The sequence below is a fragment of the Cuculus canorus genome, chromosome 7 (genome assembly GCF_017976375.1).
Source record: "Cuculus canorus isolate bCucCan1 chromosome 7, bCucCan1.pri, whole genome shotgun sequence".
Lineage (NCBI taxonomy): Eukaryota > Metazoa > Chordata > Aves > Cuculiformes > Cuculidae > Cuculus > Cuculus canorus.
Window position 1 is genome coordinate 25,303,290 of NC_071407.1, and position 24,765 is coordinate 25,328,054.

General features: G+C 41.2%; 2 protein-coding genes across 7 annotated transcripts in view; one reads left to right on the top strand and one right to left on the bottom strand.

Annotated features, from left to right (window-relative positions):
* Nucleotides 1-5,571, top strand: part of LOC104063056 (putative threonine dehydratase) — a 29,230-nt gene extending 23,659 nt beyond the window's left edge. For 4 of the 6 annotated variants that reach the window (XM_054071948.1, XM_054071944.1, XM_054071947.1 and 1 more), the window contains one exon: nt 2,072-5,571. In XM_054071948.1, coding sequence (XP_053927923.1) covers nt 2,072-2,170 — 99 coding nt within the window. In that variant the 3' untranslated portion in view covers nt 2,171-5,571. The remainder of the gene's footprint in view (nt 1-2,071) is intronic. The other 2 variants (XM_009565205.2, XM_054071945.1) reach the window with 1 other exon arrangement.
* Nucleotides 5,572-9,476: 3,905 nt separating this feature from the next.
* TMEM254 (transmembrane protein 254) lies at nt 9,477-15,948 on the bottom strand. The gene is made up of 4 exons (XM_054072130.1): nt 15,788-15,948; nt 13,894-13,997; nt 12,666-12,725; nt 9,477-11,015 (listed from the first exon to the last, which is right to left on the bottom strand). Exons 1-4 carry the CDS (start codon nt 15,890-15,892, stop codon nt 10,898-10,900), a joined length of 387 nt encoding a protein of 128 aa, XP_053928105.1. The 5' UTR covers nt 15,893-15,948; the 3' UTR covers nt 9,477-10,897.
* Between the last annotated feature and the right edge of the window lie 8,817 nt (nt 15,949-24,765).

Sequence of the window (24,765 nt, forward strand, 5' to 3'; positions counted from 1 at the left end):
ATTTCATACTATTATTGACTCAGGGAGAAGTCAATGAGTAAAATCAATAAGTGACTTAGTAAAGTAAGAACTTATATTTGCTATAAAGCCATGCAAGGCTCAGCTATAGAACAGCATCTTGACTGCTTATTGAGCGTCTCGTATTTGAACTCAAGGAACTCAGCCAAGAAAACCCAGTATCTCTGAGCTCATCAAGTTTCTAGGAAAGTCTTCTCACCACTGAAATGGCAATAATCAGAATGGCAGGTACAGGAGTCTCCTGGAACTCAGCAGCAAGGGACCGAGAGATCTTGAGGTGCTCCAGAGCTTTACAGAGCAGCAGCTGCAGTGGCAATTTTCCCTCTGACCTCAGTCCTGTTTGACATTACGGGGTTATCTGGTCCATTCACTTTGAACCTCTCAGGAGCTTCATTCTGCTGTGGGTCTAAATAACACAGAGAAGAAAAGACCAGTTAAAAAGAAAGAAAGGAAAAAAAAAGAACACCTAGCACTTCTCCTTCTGACTGTACAACAAAATACTAATTCATAAATCAAATGTTGCTTTTTCTTTACAATAGCATTGCACATCGTCCCAGTTGTGCTGGGTTTCCTGGCTCACTTTGTGTGGTGTAATAGCTGGTTTTTCTTTCATACAGCATGTTCAGGTCAGGCCAGAATTCATTAAATTATTTGAGTCTGCTCTTTTCTATTTGAGTGATTTCCTCTGGGCCAACTTGCATTTTGTAAAAGGCCGTAGAAGAATATTTTGGATTAGAGCCCCCAGTTGCCAACATATTCCTTATTATTGTCCTTTGAAGAGTGTATAGAGGAGCACGCAGACGTTCGGCTACAAGGAGGATGCTATCATTCCTGAAGCATTTCCTGCATGAGCTGGCCAAGGCACTGTTTCCATGCAAAATAGAGAAGTTTGGAGTGGGAAGTTGAACAATACATTTCCTCTGAGGCTCTCCAAAAGAATTTGGTCATTTTCTGTGATGGCATTCCACAGCAGATTAATGCGGTACCAAGTAGCCTGCCCTAGTTGTAGAAATGAGAACCTGAGCCCGGGGATGCTGAGTAGACCTGTTGGATTGTTATCTGACTTGGGTAACTTGATGGTAACTTGTTTGTGTTTGTGCTCACCGACCTGAATACAAGAGTATGCAGAAAGATAAGGGCTCAGGTTGCACAACCAAGTGACAGCTATGGCAGCTATTGTGCTCTTTCTCAAGCATTGCATTGCACTGACCTTGGGGACTATCTGGCAGCTGATCCTCAAACCATAAGCTGAAGCGCTGTTGCCAAATAATTGATAATCTATAGTAACCTACACTGGCTGTCTACTGAATAATTCAGAAAATTGCCCAGTTTTTTATTTTTTTAATAGAAAGGAAATGCCTTGCTTTATCTATGGAGCTGAAACCAGTGTATATAAATAAAGTTTTCATTTAGATTAGGATTGCCTGGGTTTAGTTTGATTTAGCAACACAACCACCATAACAGGAATCTAGAAGTGTTGCAATAAGCAAGCAAAAAAATCACAATCAAACAAGGAGATGTGTGAATAGATTAAACCGGACAGAGTAGTGCAGAGAGGATACAGCACTGGGAGCTAACTCCATGCAAAATAAGAGGAAGAGAATATAGAAAAGCTTGAGGGATGGAACAAACACTGCCTAGAAGCACAGCAAATGGGGTGAGGTAAGAATCAGAAAGGGTGAGGTGGCAGCAGCACCACGTGCATACCCCAGGGAGCGGAAAAAAGAAGCTGCTAACAGATGGATGACTTCAGGGAGGCCAAGTACTCTGAATACTTGCCCAGGAGTCAGCAGAGGATCGTGCTATCTTTCTCAGACTTCGAAGGTGATAAAGTAGGGCTGTTGGCAGAGTTTAAGACCGTGCAGGAGAGCTGGAAGAGTCCCAGATGTCTGCAGTGTCAGTTTTACCTGCATACATAGAGGGTGTGAGGTCCAGAGTTTTTAGGCTGAACTGATCATTTAGCTTTTATGAGCATACTTTAGGATGGAGTTGGCAATGCCTTTGTCCAAAATCGCTGCCATGCCTTCAGGAATGTTCCTAATTCTTTTCCCAGGTCATCTGCACTGTGGAGACCAGAGACAAGATCCACACAGCCCAGCTGAGGAACGCGCTCCTGGAACGCTACCCCACAGCCACCTTGACGGAGCGGTGATAGGCACAGCACAAGGGAAAAGGCTGAGGTCTTCTGACACGTGTTTTACACAGCCCTAACCTTGGGGCATTCAGAATGAATATTATCTTTCAAAGCAGAACAATTAGCTAATAGTTTCAGGATACTTATTTCCTGCTCAAAATGTAGTGAATGTCCTTGGGAATAAAGTTAAACACAAAACTTTAGCTTAGTTAAGGGAAACTTCATAGTCTCTGCTGGTGTTGGAGTTCAATAATTCATTATCAGCTGGCTGTCTGCATTTGGCTAGTGTATAGAATCCAATGACGCTCAATAAATAAACAGGGAGAAGGCATTTTTCTTTACACCTGAATATAGACATCTCAAAGGTTTTTGGGCTTGATGCCCCTCGCTACAGTAATGCAGCTCCTTCTACTGTTTTTTGCCATATTACTAGGGTAGTAATTCTCCATTTCCAAGCCAGAAGCAGTTGTCCATTTGCTGCACCTGTTTCAGGAGATGTATACGTGGGGGGGGGGGCGTTCCACACGCCCCTGTTTGTGTAAGATTTTAGGTATCCTGTGAGGAAAAATTATGCTAATAAAATGCAATTTTTAGAAACAAAACAATAAAAAAAGCAAAAAGAAAAAGCCAAACCCCAAAGCCACCCTCGGAAGGTAAAAGCCAATAATGTAAAAAAAAAAAAAACAGAACAAAACGAAAGATTTTTTTCGCCAGGAAAAACAATCCTGTTATAAAGTGGAGTTGAAAAAAAATGTTGCAGCAATAAACCCCACCATATTCTGACTATAACTAGACCTCATATGCAGAACATGAATGTAATTCTTCCCTCTGCTTTCAGAGACTCAGTATAAAAAGTAGCACATAAAATGGCTTATGTTCCTTTTTAAAAAGGGTCTCTCCACCCATGTGAATTTTTTAATTAGCATTGCACTGATCATCTTAGTCTGCCTAAAACAGACTCTATCCATCTCACCTGACAGATTAAGTACACTGTTAGGAGTGAAATATATTTAAAGACCACATGTTAATAGCCAAAGGCAGTGCCGGGAGAAGAGGAAGCCCAAGTCTTAGGCACATGGCTAATGCAATTAACAAAGAACACATTGACCTAAATACTATTTCCATCACTAAAGGCAGAAGCCAGCTGATAAAGGTAACATAGTGGGATGGCAAGAAATGTAAGAGAAATTCAGGCCCACTTCTAAGTGTTCATACAACAGTCGCCTCTCCACTTGGGTTAAATTTGATTTAAGGTCGGCTGCAACAGGGTTGATATATACCATTCCACTTGATTAAATTTAACCAGGTTTGACCCAGATTTGAGATTTAGGTATTTTAATGAGAGGTCTTAATCCTGCCTCTAACACAGCAAGTTGATAATTAAGTATAAAAAAATAGATATGATGTACTTAGCAGTGCCCTAGCAGAACCCAGGACAACATCCAACAAGGTCAGAGTAAATATCTCCATGGGCTGCGTGGGATCAAATCATTCCACTTCCCACGTGCAGAGCTGGGTGAACTGTTGCTGGGTGTCCATGAAAACCAACTTTTCATATAGCTTTTTGTGGAGAAAGATGCTGTAAGCCCACAGTGACGTTCTCTTGTTATCATATTATGATCTAGAAATTGAGTTTCCAGTTTTAGCCCTCCTTGTCAGCTAGGAAGGGGCTCGCTACCACTTTTCCTTCCCTAGTTCTGCAGTGGGAAACTTCTGTCTCTAAAGCACAATCAAGAAGTCACATGTGGCAGAGGAGATGCCCTGGGTTGGGCAAAAGCTTTTTCTGCCCTCTCTTAACTCTAGTCCATCAGTAAGCTAGGAAGAACATCATCTGGACAGACAGAGAAACTAAACAAAGGGTCCCTATAGACTAAAAAGAATGAACTGCATATTCAATCTTATGCAGATCTCATCTGTATCGTATCTACTACTTCTGGATATACAGCTATATCTACAACTTAACTTGTGCCTGCAAGGTAGGATGAAGAGGGCAACATTCGGGCTGTCTCTGCAGTATTTTTTCTGGGAAATATTCTGTTCCTTCTTATTGTGGTTCATGAAGGAGCACTAATAGAGCAGAGACTCTCACAAATGGTGGGCAAATAACAGAATTTCACTGACTTGCTCTGATTTTTGAAAGACCATGTTGGTTTGCACATGGAACTAAAAATTATTGATGCCCCAATGGGTCATTTCTTTCCCTTCTTGCAACCCAGAACGTGGAGTAAGTAGACGGTTTGGTCTCCTGTTAGTCACAGCCTGTCAGACACAACTTCTTTCTGCATGATCAGACAAGTTTAAGAAATCTGTATAGAAATATGTGATGACAGACTCCGTAATGAGTACCTGCTACTTCCATTGAAACAAGCCATGAACCACATCATCGAAGTGCAGATCTGGGGATGTAAAACCACTGTAAATAAGAGTTTAATTATCCACTCATCTCCTTTGGCAAAACTCTCAGGAAATTTTGAGGATGTCTCAGGTATGTATGTGAGAAGAAAACAGGACTTCATAACTGAAGTGCTCAGTAGTGGCCAACAGCTTCTGCTGTCCGAGTCCTCGGTTTGTTGTCCTGCATTATCCTGGACTTTATTTTTTGAGAAGCTCAGAGTATTAACAACTTCTTTTCTAACTAGTGGGAACTTCATTTAGCAAGTCTTCACAAAACTGTGGCAAGAGAAGTAGTGGATGGATTAACCAACAATCCATGGACTCAAAATCACTGTATGATATTGCAAATGTGTTTTGCGAGGAAAGAGAAAAAAAAAGTGATGTCTAAGATACTTAAAATGTCAAATGTGATATATGCAGTTTGGGTTTATTTTTATTGTGTTATAAACATAAATTGTAAATCACTCTTCAGTGCTAAACACTTTACGTGTGAATATAATGATACCCGAGTGATTTTCCATATATTGCTTTTAGCCCATTTGCTTTAAAGCTAAGATGAAAAACTTCCAAAGGAGGTTGGGGGAAACAAAAATTAAACTTTTAAATGAATGTATGTGATTGGAAATAATACTGAAATATCTGTGCTGCTAACTTTTTCACATCATGAAATATGATAGGACTATGGCATTTTGAAGATCTACTAATGTGGTTTTAAATGTTTCATTTAAAGAAGTATTTTTATATGAAGTGTTTTACAAACCTTGAAAAAAATAACTTTAATGATTATGTAAAAAATGTCACAGACTGTTAAATCAGCAAAATGTAAATCTAAACATTGTGTTTACTGAAAAATAATTAAAATTATGCTATGCCACCTCAACCATGAAAGATTTGTCATTCTGTCATAGAGTGCTGATAGCAGCATCGTATTAAAAATTCAGAGTTCATTTTTTTCTGTTGTTTGCCATTGACACAAAAGCTGCATTGTTCACGCACAGTGAGCTCTGGGCTGATGGGGGGAGGGAGCACAGCCACGTAGGAGTGCTGCTCTTGCCTGTAGAGTCGGGTGGGAGACTGCTAGACTGCTCACCAGCACAGCTGGGGAAGTATCTCTCCTTACTGGCTTGGAAAGAGATTCTGTTTCACGCACTGGACCAAGCGCAAACGCTGCCTTGCTTGTACCTGGCAGTGTTCGTAGGTGATGTGTAGAGCCTCAGTGCAGAGGTGTCCTGGCCTGGGCTTGTGTGGATGTATGAACACCATGTTATCTGGTGAAACGGGTCTCAGAGGAACTCATCACAAATATGAACTTTGGTAAACCAGTCTTTCAATTTCAGGGTACAGCAGAACAACCCACTAAAATACATGTTCTCGTCTCCAGTGGAAGAGGATACTTTGACCCGGATAATTCTGCTAGAGCTAAGCCACTCAGCTTTGGGATCAGTCCTAAGGTTTGCCAGGGACACAGCACAACCTCTTCCAAGGACTGATGCGAAAAAGTCGTATCTTTAATTGAAACAAAATCTCTTCCCAGTTCCTTAATTTCTTCACCCAGGTCCTGTTAGCTCTGGATTAATATCTAAAGCTCTGCCAGTCTGTGTTTACACAGCATCAGGAGAAGTTCATCTCCACATGCAGGTGGTGAACCTGCAAACAGCACTTTGCCCTCTAGCCTTCTGCTTTGGGAAGACTTAGAAATGTGTGTTCCTCCTTCCCATCCCAAAAGGGAGTAAAGGCATTTGACATGCTGTGTCAAATTTCTGCCAGATCCAGACCTAGGCATGTGGTTTAATGACTGGAAAAGGAAACTGCAAGAGTCCGGCACTGGGCTGTAATTTCTGCCAGTCATTTATTTGATGGCCTTGTTCTCCTGTCACCGTCTTTGCTGTTTAAGCAGTTTGCCACATAGAGGATATTAAAGTCTGCAGAGGTTTTTCTATTACAGCTTTGCTTTCACATGCTCCAAGCTTTTTGCTACATCCCTATGAATCCCAATCCTTCTGAACCTGTACCCTCTTGAGCTGATGCATTTCCCATTGTTCAAAAATATTTCATGTATTTGTTTTAAATAAAGCTGCAGCAAAAATTGGTGGCTCTGGTTGGAAAACATTCTAATAAAACGTGTATGTTTTTAAGTGATTCAGGAAGGATCATACATAACAACAAGGTCCCTAAGCCCACACAGATGATCTCCCTGAAGAAAAAAAAAAGGAGTCCTTAAGGGGCAGAGTGAGATCAACCACACCTGAGTGCATCCACAGAAAGGATATAAGGGGCTTGCCTTGGCCCAGCTGGGGAAGAGTTTGTTGGTGAGTGGGTTTGGCTCTGCTGTGCACGTTGTCTGAAAGCTCTTCTAAATACAGGTACTCTTATTTGCCCTTTTCCTTTTCTTTTTTTTTGCAATTGTGAACTTATAGGTCTTTTATGCTTCTGAAATTTGTGGAGAAGGGTGTTGTTTGTGTGTGGTATTTCTTTTAAGAAGAAGTCTAGAGTGTTGTTAGAAGGATATTTTATCTTGTGTGGTTTCTAAGCTCAGTAAATTGGTCTCCCTGTGGCCTGAAGGGGTTTTTTGTTTGGAAGAACAGTCTTTCAGAATGCTGATAAATCATACAATGCTTTATGTGTTCTTTAGGTCTAAAGGTGTTCTTTAGATCTCTTTCCTCCTCTCCGCTCCTACTTCCAATCACATGTGTGCTGTAGTCATGTTTGGGGTTGCAGGAGCCTTGTCAGGTCTAGTACAGTTCATGGACTGTGCTATATTATTACTTCTGCTCTGAAGAGCAAAGAAATACTGAGGGCTTTGTGGTTTATTTTGCTTTCAGCAAACCGCGACAACTTCTTGAGCTGTTCATGCAGACCTTGCGTACAGGCACTGGTCTCAATAAATGGGTTGCAGTCGAGGTAAACTGAGTGTATGGGCTGTTGACTATATGCAAAATGCGTTCATTATGTCCTCAAATATATGGAGCCATTAAAAAGACCTCTAGAAATCTCTCTTTATTTCATAGGTGGAGATCACTTGCAGGGAGGCAGGGGAAGGAAAATGTACAAGCTTGTTTTCAACAAGCGAAAAAACAAAGGACTTTTCAAACTGTATATATGCCTAGAAAAACAGACAGTGATGTTTTATGTTTTCTCGCGTCTACTTTACATTATTAGCTTAAAGGATACACAGCTTTGCACACAGGCTTTCATAGCAAGGCCTTTTTTCTTATGTTTTCAATTTAAAATTGATGGCTAAATGGTAATTATTCCTTCTCACTACTGCAATGGCCTACTTGGCAGAAATATCCATACCAATAAACCTTTCTCAATGTCTGCTTAGATTTTTGGTGATTTATCTGCTTATTTAGAGGTGGTCTTTAATAGTAAAAGCCATTCTTTAAGTTTCACTTGGTTTTCCTTTTGGTGGAAAGTAATATTTTTGAAATATTTTTTAACAGTGAAGTACTAACTTTTGCAAATGTTTCCATTTGGCAAAGGCATGGGTTGGGTGTGGATGTGGGAGATGGTTTGACACAATGTAGGAGCGTAAGAGTCCACTTCTGTTGGTCTCTGTTTTTATTATGGAAAAGTTATTTTGATTGCAGCAGAAAGAATTGCTCTATGGGATTAAGAGTAATCCTTCACCATCACTATTAGGATAGCCTGGAGAAATGCTTATGCCTGGTGTAACCAGTGCTGTTTCTAAAGAGCCGGTTACTAGCTGTGAATGGACGTGTCTTCATGGGCTTAGTGAATTGCTGACCTGGATCCGAGCTTCTGGTGTGGGTTGTTTTTTTTTTTACCTATGGATTTTATGAAGTGTTATGATAAGTTTATCTTGCCGTGATGTTATGGATGCTATAAACATATTCTGAAATGGTATCTCAATATTAACTTGAATCCTGTCATTCTGTGGGTTGCTTTCTTTTCCTCAAAGCTCTTCTACTTCCAAAGCTGGTCAGCATTACTTATCCCGTGCTTCTCAGGTTTTGAGTTGGGGACCATGCAGGGTTCAAAAAAAAAAAAAGACATCTGTGATGCTCACAGCTCTGGGACAGAGCCTGGAAGTAATTTTTTTTTTTTCTTTTATATAAGTGGAAAAACTGAACTGCTGCCCATTGAGGGAAGAGAGAATGTTTGAAGGTAGATGAATACAGCAGAGTTGCGTTTCTGAAGTCTCATAAGTAATGCCCAACAACCTCCAGACAGCTGAAATCTGCCAAGCTAAAAAAAAAAAATGCAAAAAAACAAGCCAAAGAAAAAAAAACTCAAGGAGGCTGGGGTTGCACTGAGGAAGATTTTACTATTCTGAGAATAGTAAACTATTTACTTCTTCTGAGAAGAAGCCCTCCTAATCAAGTGGCGTCTAACAGAATGTGGTTAATTCCCTCCAACCTGTGATTTATCCACAGGCAGTGCTGTGAAAGCTGTGGAGACAAGCACCACCAGTGCTTGCTGGTGTGCAGGCTGGGAAGGGAAGCTAGTGTAGTGGTTCTGATCCTATTTATAGCTTCACTGATGGAAAGTGAATAGTGGGAAACAAGGACAAAATTGCCTGTTAATAAGAAAGTCTTTTGCAACCTTTTCAAAGTGCTTAACTAGCCTTAGCATTATCATATATCTTATCCTCTGTGCTGGCATACTATCACAGAAATGTTGAACAAAAATTATTTTCATCCCTTCACATTCTTAAGTGAATGCTCATTCATCTTGAAACACAAAATATTATACCTGTACCTATTTTAGTGCTATGGAGAGTTTTTTCTGTAGAGACAGGTTGCATCAATACCTCGCCCTGTTAGAAATACTAGACTTCTGTGGGACTTAGTCCGGAATGCACACGGCCAGCTGTATGTTCCAAGTATGAACACTGATATTAGTGTAAAGATGCCTGTGTACTTTGTACAGACATTTATTTCCAGGATAAATTAGAAAGAGAAACAACTTCACTTTTTTCAAAATCTTTATTCCAAGACAACAGACTAAGATAAAAGGTGACACAGGAAAACATAGCTCAGGCTCTTGACATTCCTGTTGGATTTCTACCCACTAAACACGAATTTCTACTTCTCTACAAAATTTTATCAGTTCACCACTTAAAAACCAAACCACCATTTCAAGCCCTTCAGTTCTTTGTGCTTTTAGTACCCACTGAAAATCAAAAACTTTAAGTACCTTGAATAAGGTACTTAAGACTTGCTTGAATAAGACTTCTCCACCGAAGTGTTACAGTCTGTAGGTACTACACAAGGCGTAAGTTAATTTGTTACTGCTTCCTGGAGCTCTTTGCCACAGGAAGCACAACCTTTTCTTCTAGAACAATAGCTCCACAGGTAGCATGGCAAAACTTCTCCCCACACCATAGTTAATCTTTTAAATAGTATTTTTTAAAGTGCTAAAATAAGACAGACTAAATTCTCATTCAAATATTCCCAAGTAAAAGACGGTGTGATCAAAGGCTCACTACACACACAGGAAGCACTCTGAGGGATGCTGTAGATGGTCCCTCAACTCTAGAGTTCAGGGCATCAGCTTCCAGGAAACAGTGTGGTATATTTCCTCACTATATCTAATTTCATCCACCAATATAAAACTTGCAGTTTGGTTTTGGAATGCTAGCTGACTTTTTTTCTTTGATAATAAACTACTTTTCAAAAAGCTGCCCTCAAGGATACAGGATTACTACTTTATGCTATAGTAATTAAAAGTTAAAATCTTCATTCAAAAGAAGGCACAGGTATTAAATCAAGTTCAACCTCATCACTGCACCTCAACCTGAACTGAGATATGGTCTTTTCAGTGTGCCCCAGCAATGAAGTGGTCTGTCCTTTGTTGAAGAAAATAAATTGACAAAACAAAGTACAAAGACCAGGCTCTAAAAACAACAATAGTAGCAGCTAGTAAAAGGTCCAGCAGAGAAAACACAGGTCAATTTAAATCCCATCACAAAACAGGTCCACGTTGCCTTGTAGCTGTAAATACCTCTCTCTGTTGTAGAAGAAAATTCCTTGATGTGAAAAGATAATTTAACAACCACTACTACAAGCTGTCAGGGACTCTTCAATGACAACCAGCGTATGTAAAAAAACTGCAGAGGAGCAACTTTTGGCTTCTTGCATAATAACTGGGATTAAACTTCAGCAGTGCCAAGACTGTAGGGCTGAATTTCTACTGAACTATCCACAGGGCTGTCTGAATTTCAATTGTCTTGTTTAATAGGAGGAAGTTTACTTGGGTAGAAGGGCACTGCAGCACACAGCAGGAATGTAATTCAGCTAATTACAGCACCTAGACATGTAAGTGAGGATATTTTTCTAAAAAGTGAAGATGATTAATGTGTGAAGTGACTTCTTTTGATGTCTTCTACTAATGCTTCTTGGCTGAAGGCTTGTAAGACACCAGGAGACCGAAGGAAGCATACCCAAACAAAAGCGTCTGGATGAACCAGTGAAACTGAACCGCTGGGTCAGTGATTCCTTTAGATCTGTAACATTAACAAAAGCATAAAGTATGTCAAAAACACTTCTGGTCTTGCAGACTGTACTGTGACACTTGCAAAACAAGGCTAAGTAGTTCTACTCATCCTTGATATATCAGACTTGATTAGAGGATGTGATCTTAGCATCATTAACTTCAATCTACTGAAACTTATTTCCTATACCAACCAAACATACCAGCTCTCGTGATTTTAATGGATTTTATGATAAATCATAGAATCATTGAATGGTTTGGGTTGGAATGGACTTTAAAGATCACTCAGTTCTACCCCTCTGCCACGGACAGGGACACCTCCCACTGGATCAGGTGGTTCAAAGCCCCATCCAATCTGGCCTTGATTACTTCCAAGCCAGAAAGATATTTTAAATTATCTATGGAACAAAGGTTCTGCCGGAAATTTCATGCATATAATTTCCTCAATAATATATAAGTTGCAATCTCTGTCTATGCTATTTTAAATGAATTATGCTATCAGTAAAAAGAATCAATAAATTAGAGTAGCTTAATACTAATCTTAATATGCAAGTCTGTATATAACTTCCTATAGACTACAGTCACTGTTCCTTAAATTTGTGGCTAGAACAATACAGGTACAGGGGGTGGAAGACACCTGACTTGATTTATGAAGCCGAGACCTTCCTATGTCAGTCAGTTTTAACTTAGCATACATGACACTTTTTCCTGCGCTTCATTGTTGTTGGGAAATAGTACTGAATTTTCAGAGAAAAGAACAAGTATAAACGTGATAGAAAACCCAACTGATTTCACATTTCCAGTAAACAATTACGTTAAGCGTAACTTGTGCTTCAACTCATTAATCTACAAGGGAGCTCCCTCTATTGACCTTTGCTAGAACAGTTTTGGCTCCTAATCACTCCGTACCCTCCAAACATACAAAATGATTGTGTAGCAAGTGCCAAGTAACAGAACATTTCTCAATATTCATTCACTCGCCCCCTACTCTATAGGGCATAAAAACAAACATCTGCATTCTTCTGGATTATTACATACAAAATTCAAATGAACAGAAGCACAACGTGTTTGGACAGCATTCCTTTCCAAAAACTTTATCCTAACATAAGACTTAGTTTGCTTTACTTTTATAATCTGTTTAGTCCAAGTATTTAATCCCACAAACCTGCAGATACAAGTAGTTTTAGCAGTCCCAAATGGAAGTGTTCAATTGCGTTCTTACAATATAAATGTAATCATTTAAGCTGGTAATTAGCAGCCTCAAAATTCCAAAGAGCTTATGATCTGATGAAGTCACAACACCTGGAGTTATCAGATCATTTCTACACTGCCTATTGTTCTCTCTGCTTCCTAAAGCACAACATGATCCTGTGAACAGCGAGTTCAGAGGTGGACAGGAAAGCTTTGGCAAACCTTGCTGCTGCCAGTTCTGCAAGCTGCCATCCCTAGCTTTTGCCACTCTGTACAACAGAAACCACCAGCAGAATCTGCAGTAACCGCTCATGGAGGATAGCAAACCATTACAGCACCAAGAATTTTAACAGTACCCTCTGAAAGAATATTGCTGCTGAGAGCAACAAAACTCAGTCTGTGGCTTATCTCACATGTGTCGGAAATACTTTTCAGAGAACCTGTGTTGGGGTGAAGGGAGGGAACAACTTACTGGCATAACTTAACACCGTAGAAGGCTTCTACTACGTGAATCAACCAGGATACCCAGAACCTAATAAAAAGAAAACAGGTTTTATCTTGTTGAAAATCAGGGAGGAGACTTCTATCCAAGACAGATTATGCAGAGAATGTAAAATTGGAAGCACAGAAATGACATCTCACTGTAACCTAAAAAGTGAGTTCTGTTTCTTACCTTAGGGGAAAAAAACAGGCATTGTCTCAAAAGAAAACAAAGTCCACTGAGAAAATTAGAGGAACTATAACTCATGCAATATGCCTGGGCCTGCCATTTCAAGTATCCACTGAGTGCTTCCGAAGCTTTCAGACATACGTTTAGTGAAAGCAGTACGAGTCAATCTTAGTTAAGCATGCAATATCTATCACTTTACTTAAACAAGTATTTTTAGTGGTCTTGATGAGTCACTTAAGTCTTTATAGGTTTAGTTCTATGAAAACTGTGTGTACAGATCTAGAATATACGGTTTTATTAGTCAAATCTGGTCTACAAGTTTTCATACAGAAGCTTTTTTGTGCAAACAAGTTACACAGGATATTCAGTTAGGATCGATTCAACATCTCGCTAAAGCAAAAGATGATCTGAGCAAAGATGCATAGCAAAACAAACAAAGTCTTGCTGACTTCCTGTTTTTACAGGAAGTCAGCAAATGAGGGGTCTGATTACAGGAAAGTGTTTTTTCAACTCTTTTGTTAATTAAAACAACAAAACCTGAGTAACTAAGTAACACAGCAAAACCTAGCACTATGCAGGTTCTTCAGCAGGAGGACAGGATCAGGATAAGTTGCAAAGTAAAAATGGTTGTTTAATTGAAGCTGGAAAAAGGAGACTCCTAAAAAGAGAATGTGACTACTGAAGTAACAATTTGACAACAGAACTACTTTTAGGTTGACAAATGGATTAACAGCTGTCTCCAGAAGTAGTATCTTTTATTTTTTCCTTTCTCACTATAACAACAGAGACGTCAAATTTGAAGATGAATTTTTAAATCTTCATACTGGTCTTAACCTGTCTCGCTGTCTACATACTTATTACCCCACCCTCTTAGATGTAATGAGCTTGAAGGAGAGCTCTTTAAATGTAATTAACAACTGGGTTACAGGAAAGCTTGTTAATACAGACAAAGCATGAGAGTCAGAGAGAGGCAAAAGGAGAGATGCAAAAGGAGAGATGCAAAATGATTACGTAGTCAAACATAACTTACCCATAGCATACCCATTTGTGGTGGTTTTTCACTAAATAATTAAGGAAGGTACCAAATATTCCCAAATAATTATAAGGTATAGTTGAAGGCCAAAGCGTTACCCACTAAAAAAAAAATAATTAAAAAAGTCAGTTAGCTTAGAATTATTATCAATTAGCTTTCTTTTTGCTTCCTCCTCCCTTCATGTCTGTTAAACACGGTTTAGGGCTCATATGTTCATAGTATTTCAACTGTTTCACCCCATTAATATTGTCCAAGACCCCATATGCGTCAAAAAGAAGAGCACTAGCCTTATAAAGCATGCTTACTTAAGAAGATGCAAACCTATGCAATTTCTTTTCCTTGACATACGAGATAGCGAGGTGACCAGTTCAAGATTGCTATTTGTGTACCAAGAGTACGTCTGCACATTAATTGGCATTTAAGGTGTAAGCTCATTACCTATTACAAAGGGTAGGAGCAAAAATACATTGTCTGTGCCCTGAAGAAGTTCATCTGATGCAACTGACCAGAAGAATTCAAACAATGACTAGACTGAGGAGGAGGAATAACTACCGATCTATAATGAGGGGACCAGCCTTCCTTCTTTTGTCTCTTAAAAAGGAAAAAGTCAGATTTCGTGCTATTTTGAACAGGGCACCGAAGAAAACTGAGCCTGAAGCCCAAGACCAAAGGTGCACATGATGCTCGGGTATCCTTCCTGTCACTGAGTTGTCCACACCATGCATCACTGTCTACGTTTGTTTTAACAAGCTGGAGAGGAAAAGCAGCAAGTTGTTGAGCTCTGCAGTTCAGAATCCATTGGGGATGTAAGGTAAACACTAAGCTGGGCCAGAGCTCATGCTGGCTTATCTTTCCTCTGGTGTCAACACCACAGTTTCCAACACAAGTAAATTTGGGTATGCCAAGGATGTGGCCAGATCATGGATTTAAACTGGGAATCTGCTTAAAGCTCCTTCTGTTTCTTGAAATTATCCAAAAGCTGGTTTGTGAGCTTCTTGGCCTGCCTTGACCATGGTTCAGTCATGACCTTTTCAGTCATGGTTCTTACATGTAGAAAATCCATACAAATAGAAGAAAAAACCCAGCATACGGAAGCCAATGGGTGACCTTCATAAACTCATCTTATGTATCAGAGCTGTTACTAATCTCCCTGCTCCGGTTACTGACCTACCTTAGCTGAGGACCATTACAACTACACCATGACTGAACTTCTGTTCTCCAACAACGCTGCCAGGTAATGTAGTCCGTAACCAAAGCCATCGCTTATAAATGTGCCATACTTATCGATACAATTGATGGCTATCACAGAGTGCTTCTTATTCGAACTCTGTGTCTGGTCTGTGAGCGTTGAAGATGCCGTCACAGGCTGCTGACAGTGCATGCTCCCAGCGGCCACGGCACCTGGGCTGCTGCAATCGCACCCAGGGATGTCACACTCCCTCAGTGCCACCACCTTGCTTCACTCTAGAATCCAGTTGGAGCAGGTTGTTTTTCTCCCTGAGCTCCCTTCATGGATGCATTCAGCATCCTCACAAAGCTGACCTGGCCAAAGCAGGAGGTTGAGCTCCCATCTTTGTAGAAACATGCAGTAGTTTGGGTTGGGAGGGATCTCAAAGATCATTCGTTCCCAACATCCACGCCATGGGCAGGGACACTTCCCACTGGATCAGGTCGCTCAAAACCTCACCCAGCCTGGCCTTGAACACCTCCAGGGATGGGACAGCCACGACTGCTCTGGGCAACCTGGGCCAAGGCTCTGCTACCCCCTCCCAGCGCTGCATCTCCCCTTTCCCCAGCGCCGCATCCTGCATCCCCCTCTCTCCCCAGCGCTGCATCCTGCACACCCCCCTCGCAACGTGCATCCCCCACGCTGCAACCCCGAGTTCCTTACGCCGAGCACCACCATCCCGAAGGTGATGGCGATCATCCAGATGAGCCGGGAGCGCTGGAAGTGGCAGCTGCCATCGCGGCCCCGCTCCTCGCCCGCCGCTGCCATCGCGCCGACACCGCCACCCCGCGCCCCGCGCGCCCCTAAGGGCGCAGAGCAGGGGGCGGGTCTGGGGCGGGGCCACTGCGCGCCGCGGCGGGGGTTGGACTCGTCCATATCTGGACTCGGGGCGGGGGGAGGAAGGGAGGGGGTGCAGAACTGCGCCCGCCCGGCGCTGGGGTTGAGCGTAGAGCGCCCTCCGGTGGCACCAACGGGAAACGAAGGGGAAGCGGTTGGCGCTGTCCCAGTCCGGCTGAAAGAGGCGGGACGTGGCGTTCCTGCTGCTGTTCAGTCACAGAATGGTTTGGGTTGGAAGGGACCTCAAAGCCCATCTAGTTCCAAGGGCCATGGGCAGGGACACCTCCCCCTGGATCAGGTTGTTCCAGGGAAGGGGCAGCCACCCTCACAGGAGAACGTTTCTTTCTCAGATCTCACCTTACGCTTCCCCTTTCCAATTTAAAGCCATTCCCCCTTGTCTTATTGCTCCATACGCTTATAAAAAGTCCCTCCCCAGCTTTCTCCTAGGCCCCCTTCACGTACTTGATTAAGAAACCAAGATCTTTAACTGTCATAGTTCCCTTGTAAACTGTTTAAGTGCCTCCTCATCGTATGTTCCCTTGTTCCAATTAATTTTATTTCACAAGTTAAAATTCCTACTTTAGCTCAGTCGCGGTTAAGGACGTGAAACCTCTAGTGGAAAAAAACATACTTGAGTTCGCGATTTCTAATGTTCTATGATCGAGATTGAGTAAGACATTTGAAGACCTGTGCAAGAGTTGCACTCTAAGCATCTTTTTCAACCTTTTCAAATTTTTTTTTAATAAAAAATTTAAGAACGTGGCATCAAGGCTGACAATATTCCAGAAGCATTTGAACAACACCCTCAGACATGGTGTGAATGTTAAGGATGTCCTGTGCTGGAACAGGAGCTGGACTTGATGATCCTTGTGGTTCCCTTCAAATTCAGGACATTCTATGATATTATGATTTCTGTCATTGAGAAGTTCAGGATTTGGGAGGTCTTCCTGGGTGTCCTGAAGATTTCAGCTGAGCTGGGAAAGCCCAAGCCTTTTAGGTGACCCTCAACAAAAGGAAAACTGAGAGAGGCACTAGAAGGGTCTAAGTGAGCTCCTCCAGTGTTTGAGATTTAAGTGGTTATGAAACACATTGATATCATAGAATCACAGAATGGTTTGGGTCAGAAGGGGCTTTAAAGATCAGCCAGTTCCACCCTCCCTGCACCTTCCACTGGATCAGGTTGCTCAAAGCCTCATCCAGCCTGACCTTGAACACTTCCAGGGATCCATGCTTTACATTAAATAAATTACGTGAATTACCTCTGGTAAAAAAAGACTACATACAATGCTGTGTTATATGTGCATAGAGCAGCATTTGGGTGTTGGTGGGAGTCCCATCAGTGTGGTGGATTCATTTTGAGTGGCCTCTCTGAGTGTTCTTCAGCAAAAGAAAAAAGATGAAATATAATCCAATTGTGTTTCTTCTGCAGCAGAGGAAGCTGAGCCTTTATTCAAAATATAAAGGAGTTGGAAGAAATGTTTTCTTGTGAGGGTGGTGAGGCAGTGGTAGAGGTTGCCTGGAGAAGTCACGGCTGTCCCATCTCTGAAGGTGTTCAAAGCTAGGTTACATGAGGCTTGGAGCAACCTGATCCAGTGGAAGGTGTCCCTGCCCATTTTGGGACTTGGGAGCTGGTGATGAACTTGGCCAAAGAGATCCCTAGGGTCTTGGGAAAGGTGTCAGCAGATAGAAATTTTGGGTGGCAGGGGGCATCCTATGCTTTCCTGTGTGCTCTGCTAATTGCTCAGCAGTGACTTTGACCGGGTAGAGGATAAACAATAGAGTGAGCAATCTTGACTGTGCTGTTCTCTCTCCTTGCCTCAAGGCTAAATACAGCTGCTCTTCTAAATATGTGTTAATGATGTGTCTGTAAAGCTGTTTTCTTTAAAAACTCTTACGGCAAGTTCTGCTGTTTTCCCAGCAAGTACTATATGTCAGAAAGGGGTGGCTATGCAGGGGATTGACTTTGCATATGTTTGGGTTAGTTCTGTTCTGTTTCTCTGTTTCCACATTTTATTTCCAGCTATTTCTGCTAAAAAGCACTGTGGTTTTTTTTTTTGTTTGTTTGTTTTTTTATTGCTGAGGCATTCTGTGGAGATTAAAGATAAAATTTGCTGGGATGCCGTTGGTAAAAAACATTGAGGTTGCTTACTTGGAATACCGTCTGCATGGTACGGTTGCTTGGGTTGTGTTGCTGATGCAAGGGAGAAGTATGTATGATCGCACGTACAAGATCTTGGTATCTGGCAGAAATTTCTAAAATTCAGCATATTTTTTGTAGCCCATTTCTTAATTTCTTGCTCTTTCAAACATTCTATGCAAATTGTTTCTGCCTGTCTGTAAATCCCTGTCCAAAGGTTGTGCAGAGATCCTGAGAAGACCCAAGCTTTGTGGCTGAAGTGCCTAGGATTGCCCCACACGAGGAGCTCTGCCCACACACCAAGAACTTCTATGGAAACAATTAAACCAGTTGTATTAGAAAGTAAACAAAAAGCACTGGACTTTTTATGAGGATGGATGTGCTGCTGCGCACAGTTGACTGGCGAGGGCAGTCAGGTACGTGGGAGAATGTGGCTGTTGGGCACCAGGAGCAGCGGGAGCAGGGAGGTATCCCACGGAAAGAGGGATTGATGCTTCAACCATGAGTGTGTGACGAAAGGGTAAGGATGAGGAGTAAAATCCTTCCCCTTGCTACTGTCCCTTGGACACACCTGGCTGCTGCTCGTGCGTCTCCATGGACATTATTAGACTGGCTGGTGGCCAGAAGCAGCCGGGTGAGGTCAGGGACAATGTCATCTTATCCTGTCTGCCACACTCCAGGGAAGACTGCCCACACTGGGTCACCTTGGCCAGAAGAGAGGTAGCTGGCTTACTCTTCTTTCTCCTTCAGCAACAATAGTTGATTTATCCTTTTATGGACATTAAGTGATATTCCTCCTGGCCCAGACAGACCGTGATCACAAAACCAGCTAGCCCGGCATGTGTCCCAGCGGAAGAGGCCAGTCTCCACATGTGACAGCAGCCCCACCCATGTCCAGCCTGGTTGACAGGATAGGTCTACCAGCCCCAGGCATCACAGCCTCGGACCTGAAAATGAAATAGTTAATGAGAACAACTCCCTGCTTAGACCTTTTGTGGAGGTGGACTCTCAGCAGTTCCATTTCTAATCCAGTGTCTTTGACTTGGCTTTTTAAAAAGTTATTTTTATTGACAGAGGGAGGATTCTTTGTTGTATTTAAAGAAGGTGAATATAGTTCCAGTTTTCATAATTTAAAGCCAGAAGTCTCATAGCATCTTCTAGTCTGGCCAGGAAAATACATTAAATATTCCCTTGCTTCTCTGAATTCAGTAATGTGCATTTAATTAAAGCAGGCTTTTCAATTTTATCTTTCCTTGAGGACATCAAAAGACAGAGAATCCGCTGCTTTCAACGCTTAGTCTTTCATATGTTTCTTAGGTGTTGTTAGTACATACTGAACAACTGTTTTGAAGGAGTCATTTTCCAGAGTCTGCTTGAACACCTTGTTCTATCATATAATGGAAAATGTTTGAATTATTGCCTTCATATTTTGACCAGTTGGTGTTACAAAGTCTTATGGCCACGGCACTGGAAATGTGATTTGTTAGTGAACTGCATATATTGACAGGTATAATCTGTATTAGAAACTACAAATGCCAAACAGTTATGTGAATTATTGAAAAAAAATGCAGAACGAATTTACTTCACTGAGTTTACAGGAAATAAAACTCTTTCTGCACACTTTACCTCACCACCCATAACTTCTGAGACATATTTTCCTTTCCTTAATTGATTTGTTTGCCCCTTTTCTCTTATTAAGTGCTACAAAGTGACTGAATGAAGCCCTGGCATGCTGTTATGAGCTGGCAGCTCTCAATAGCATATTGCGCACTAAAATATCGCTGAGGCTGAGTGCAGACAGACAGATCAGACACCTCTGGCCATGCCTACTAGAAAGCAGATTTAGATTTATAGCTTGGAGCACATATCTCTGTTGTGACAGGATGAACATAACTCCATGTTCTTTCTCAGACCTTCCCTATGCTGGAGAACATGTGGATACTGGTTGGTAGCAATGGGCACAGCTGCCATCATGATGACAGGGCTCTGAAGGATTTGAAGAAGACGAGCTCATAGCTTTATCCTGTTTTGGGCTGCACAGATGGCTAAATCGAGTCTATTTTTACAGTAGTCAAAGAGAAGAAAGAGAAAGCATAATCTTAAAGACAAATTGGAAAGAAAAAAAAAAAGCAAGCTCCCTCACAATTGCGTACAAATATTTTTTCTTTCCCTTGCATCACTTGGTTTGTATTTCAGGTTAGGTCGGTGACTAAAGCCACAAATACTTTTTAAGAGTCTAAGACTGAAAGAGATGTTCACTGTGAGATCAACAGGTAAGGTTTCTAGCCAGTAACACAAAAACAGGACCTAGGATCCTCTCTGAAATTTCAAAGACAGCTATGTACTTTTTAAAAGAAGTTTTTTCGCTGAAGTTGTGTTGGTGGGGCTCCAAGGACTCCTTAGTGACTGGGTTTTTAACTGAGATGGGTTAGTTCTGCTGAAAATGATAAAATGGACCTGTGCATTCTTCCTGCCTATTCCCAGAGACATAGCTGGCCCATTTCACACACTGTTCGATATCACTGTATCACTCAGATTTTCAAACATTGAAGTTGCTGTTGTACACAGGAGTGGAGAAAACTTGTTCTTCCTTGAGTTTAGAAACATTTGCTATCTCTAACTTAGAGATATTGACTATCTCACTTTCATCGGAGAAGTACAAAGGGTATTTGACAGGTAGTCTGCCTCTTTTGTTTGGTGTTCTTGGTAGATGGGAGAGACTAGATAGAGACATGTTAGCTCTTCTCTGACTTTTAAAATTCTTTAAAAAAAAAAAAAAGAGTGAGGAGGATCAGTCCAATTCAGACCAACCTTTATGGCCTGAGTCATCTTGCTAGAGCCAGTGACGTGCCTTGTGTAAACAGCATCTTTCTGTAGAAGTAAGGATTAAGGGATTTGGCTTCCTTTAGGAAGTTACTTGGAAATGAACTGCAGCCAACTTTAAACTGGATTTGAAGCTGGTATAAAACAGTGAAAGTTACCTAAGGAGATGGAATTATTGATAAAACATTTTTTAAGGTTAAATGTCACAATCCTGTAATGCAACTATTGCAAGCAATGTCCGATTCCTAATGTAACTAGTAAACGTGTGACTGTTCTCTCATTTTTTATTTTTAATTAGGATTTTAAAATTGTTTCACTTTAATATTTCAGTTCTAAGACTAGAGAAGCTAAGGAAAATTATGGTCTTCAAAAACATTTCAGGTTGCCGTTTAAATGTTACAGTTTTGAGGTTAGTGGTCAAGGTTTTTAGCAGATTCCTATATTTAAATAGCAATGAGACATGCATAAGAGGAAACAATAGGGTATAGTATTGCTGCTTGTTGTAATGACTATCCTTTGTGACTTGGAAGCAAATAAACCTTTGCACATATCTCTGCTGTGTCCTTCTCATAAGTAAATGGATTCCTTGAACGTTTGATAAAACTAATTCTCTTCTGTTACATTTTTAACACAGTTGAGAGTAGAATGCAAGTTTCGGACATTGTCAGCTATAAAGGTCCCAGCCAAAAACTTTATTCGTTGCAAAGATTAAGAGCTAAGTAATACATATAAGCTATAAAGGTATGAATTTCTAGCTGCTTTTACTACAAATTCAGTTTGTGCATTTTAGAGATTAATTTATGTCAGTTCTGTATGCTCATTCTAACACTATTAACGTGGGGTTTTTTCTGCTATTAAAAAGGAGCAGAAAGGGGAAATAGACTTTTCTTATCACGATGCACCTCAGCCACTGTTGCATTGATAAGCCCTTCTAAAGAGACAGACAAAGCTCAGCAGTTTGAATTTGAGGTTGTGCAAAGAGCTTCAGTTTTGATCACAGTTGTGTGTTTTACAGTTCTGCGTTTGGTTTTTTTTTTTACTGATGTCTGTTGGAAGTCAATAACTTTAGTTCTACTGCATGTGTTTTATTAACATCTTTGGTGGCTTTCTTTTGTCGTGTGAGGTGGCTTTAAAAAAACTACAGAGTAACAAGCAACATCCATTCGAAATCTCATTTGATAAAGGTTGTATTTATGCTACAGGTATTCGGTGGAAATTTTTATATTTAATATATACTACAGGCATTTTACAGGTTTGGGTTTTTTTTGAGGTATGTGAGCAAAAAAAATTTTATGTCATTTGGGGAGGCTATGTCATACTGAGTGTACCTTGCAAGGATAAATTACGTGTGACTGGAAAGCCACATATTGGTCATGTTGGAAAAACATGGGTGGTTTAAACTATTCAAAACTGAAATAACTACAGATCTCTGACTCTGCATACCAGCACCCAATGCATGATGGACCGAGTGGCTAAAGCAGGCTGAGGGAGGAGGTCTCCAGCAAACCATCAGGCCTTATTCTGTCCCTTTACCACTTGATGATGGTGCATCTGTACTTTAATAGTGTTGGGTATCTGACATCATTTCTAGTTTCTCTCCAAAGGAATTCCCAACTCTATTCTTCCTGATTTGAAGTACACTGCCGTAGATTTCCAGGTTCTTTACATGAATGGTAGTAAACACAGGAGTGCAGTGTTGGGAAAAAGGAAAGGTTTCCAATTAGTTCACTGTTTTCCACGGTCTGTTGGGACCAGCTAATGCATCTTTGTGTTTCTCAGCTAATGGACAAGTCATGCCAATTGACACAGTTTTCTAGCGCTGAGTATTTTTTTTCTCCTTCATGTCTGGAATAGGAATGTTGTGATGGAAAGCTAACTGTGGTACAAAAAAGCCAGCTCAGATCTAGCATAGAAATGAGGGTCACTAGCAGATGGGTGGGATGGATGGGTGGAGATGTTATTTGGGAAATGAGAAGGAGTGGGACTGACAAGGGAGGGTTAGAGTGATAGTTCCTTGAACAGGGAGGAGAAGACTCCAGACAACTTGTCTCCAGTCCCAGCAGACTAGCCTTAAGGCCAAATTCACTCATCTTTAGGTGACTAGTTATAGTAATCAAGTTGGGCAGACTATGATGTTGGGATTTGTAGTATTTCTATAGTATCACATGGGTGTGTTTGTATTCTGCCAGCACAAGAAAAAGATATAGTCCTTCTTGTCCTAAACTGTCTGCAGTTCAGAGGTCTGATCCTCTCAGGTGCTGGGAGCCCACAAGTATTTCTGGAGCTGATCAGTCACAGGGCATCTGCCAGCTCTGCAAACAGCTTGGGTGAGGACGAGGACAGTCAGTCTCTTACAGGAACACAGGGAAGGAGTTACCACAAAACAATGCAGACCCATACTGGACATGAAGTACAGGCATACCTTGGAGATATGGTGGGTTTGGTTCCAGACCACCTCAGTAAAGCAAATATCGCGATAAAGCAATTCACGCTATCTTTTGGTTTCCGAATGCATATAAAAGTTATGTTTACCCTATGCTGTATTCCATTAAGTGTACAATAGCATTATGTCTAAAAAAACCAATGTATATACCTTAATTAAAATATACTTTATTGCTAAAAAGTGGTGCAATAAAACCCAGAATGTCTGCGAAGTACAATAAAGCAAAGTGTGATAGAACAAGGTACGCCTGTACTGCTGCATTTAAATGAAAAGGTAGTTATCGCAGTTGTGCTGGAGCAAGCGAGAGCTTGCCAGATTGAACCAGATGAACTCCATAATCCTCTGGGGGGCCCAAGCTGCACTTCAGAAGGGTATTTTATGCATTTTTTTTGATGTTTCTTAAGGCAGGATTTTAGTGAACACAGGTTTACTACCACATGGGTTCCTGTGCAGCTCTTCTACTTAGCATTCAAAGAGGTACGAGAACACCGATAATCTATGCATTAGACTTATTAAAAGTGGAAATCCTACTCCAGACCACTTCTGCGCTGGTACAGACTCTGCTCTGCTGATTTGCCCTTCCCTGTGGTCATCCTAACTCTTCAGAGGCTTAGGCTCAGCCTGTCCAAGTGCTAGATCAGTGTTCTGTGTGGCTGTGTGAAGCAGAACTCTCCCACAGAAGAGAGATTGCCCTCACCAAAGCAGGAGATATTTTATTACGTGAGAGTGGGAGTACTAATTGCTACTTCCCAGCAAGTCTGTACTTTTCTACATCCATCTCCCAGTACAATTTTCTACTGTCTACAAGAAAAATGAATGGTGTTGGGCACCACTGGTCTACCATTTAATAAAAGGCACAAAGTCTGTAAATGTTTTGGCTTCAGTTTTACCTGGAGTCTTATTTTCTTTAGAAGTTAAGGCAATCTTCTCTTTGAAAGGGATGATCGTTTCTTTCAAAATTATCGTTAGACTCAGAAACTTCCCAGCAGGCAGCATAATGCTGGTACAAATAAAGAACCATTTTCAGGTTCAGACAACAGATGACCATTACAACTCGGAGATGAGATCCTGCAGTTTGATAGATAGTTCTATGAGAAGGCCAGCTCAGTGATGGTAAAGAAAGCCAAATAAACATTAGGAAAGCAATGGAGAAAAAAAAAAAATCATTATCACCATAATAACTCATAAAACATCACGATTCATCTACATCTTGAATACTGAGAGTCATTCTAGTCTTTTTATCTCAGGAAGAATGGAGTAGAACTGGAAGGAGTTCTGAAAAGAGCAACACGAATGACCGAAGGGATGGAGCAGTTTCCGCAGAGCAAGTAGTTGTGGACCAGCTACAGTGAGGAAGGTGGGATGCTTCAGTCTGGAAAAGAGGTGGCTGAGAGGAGAAAG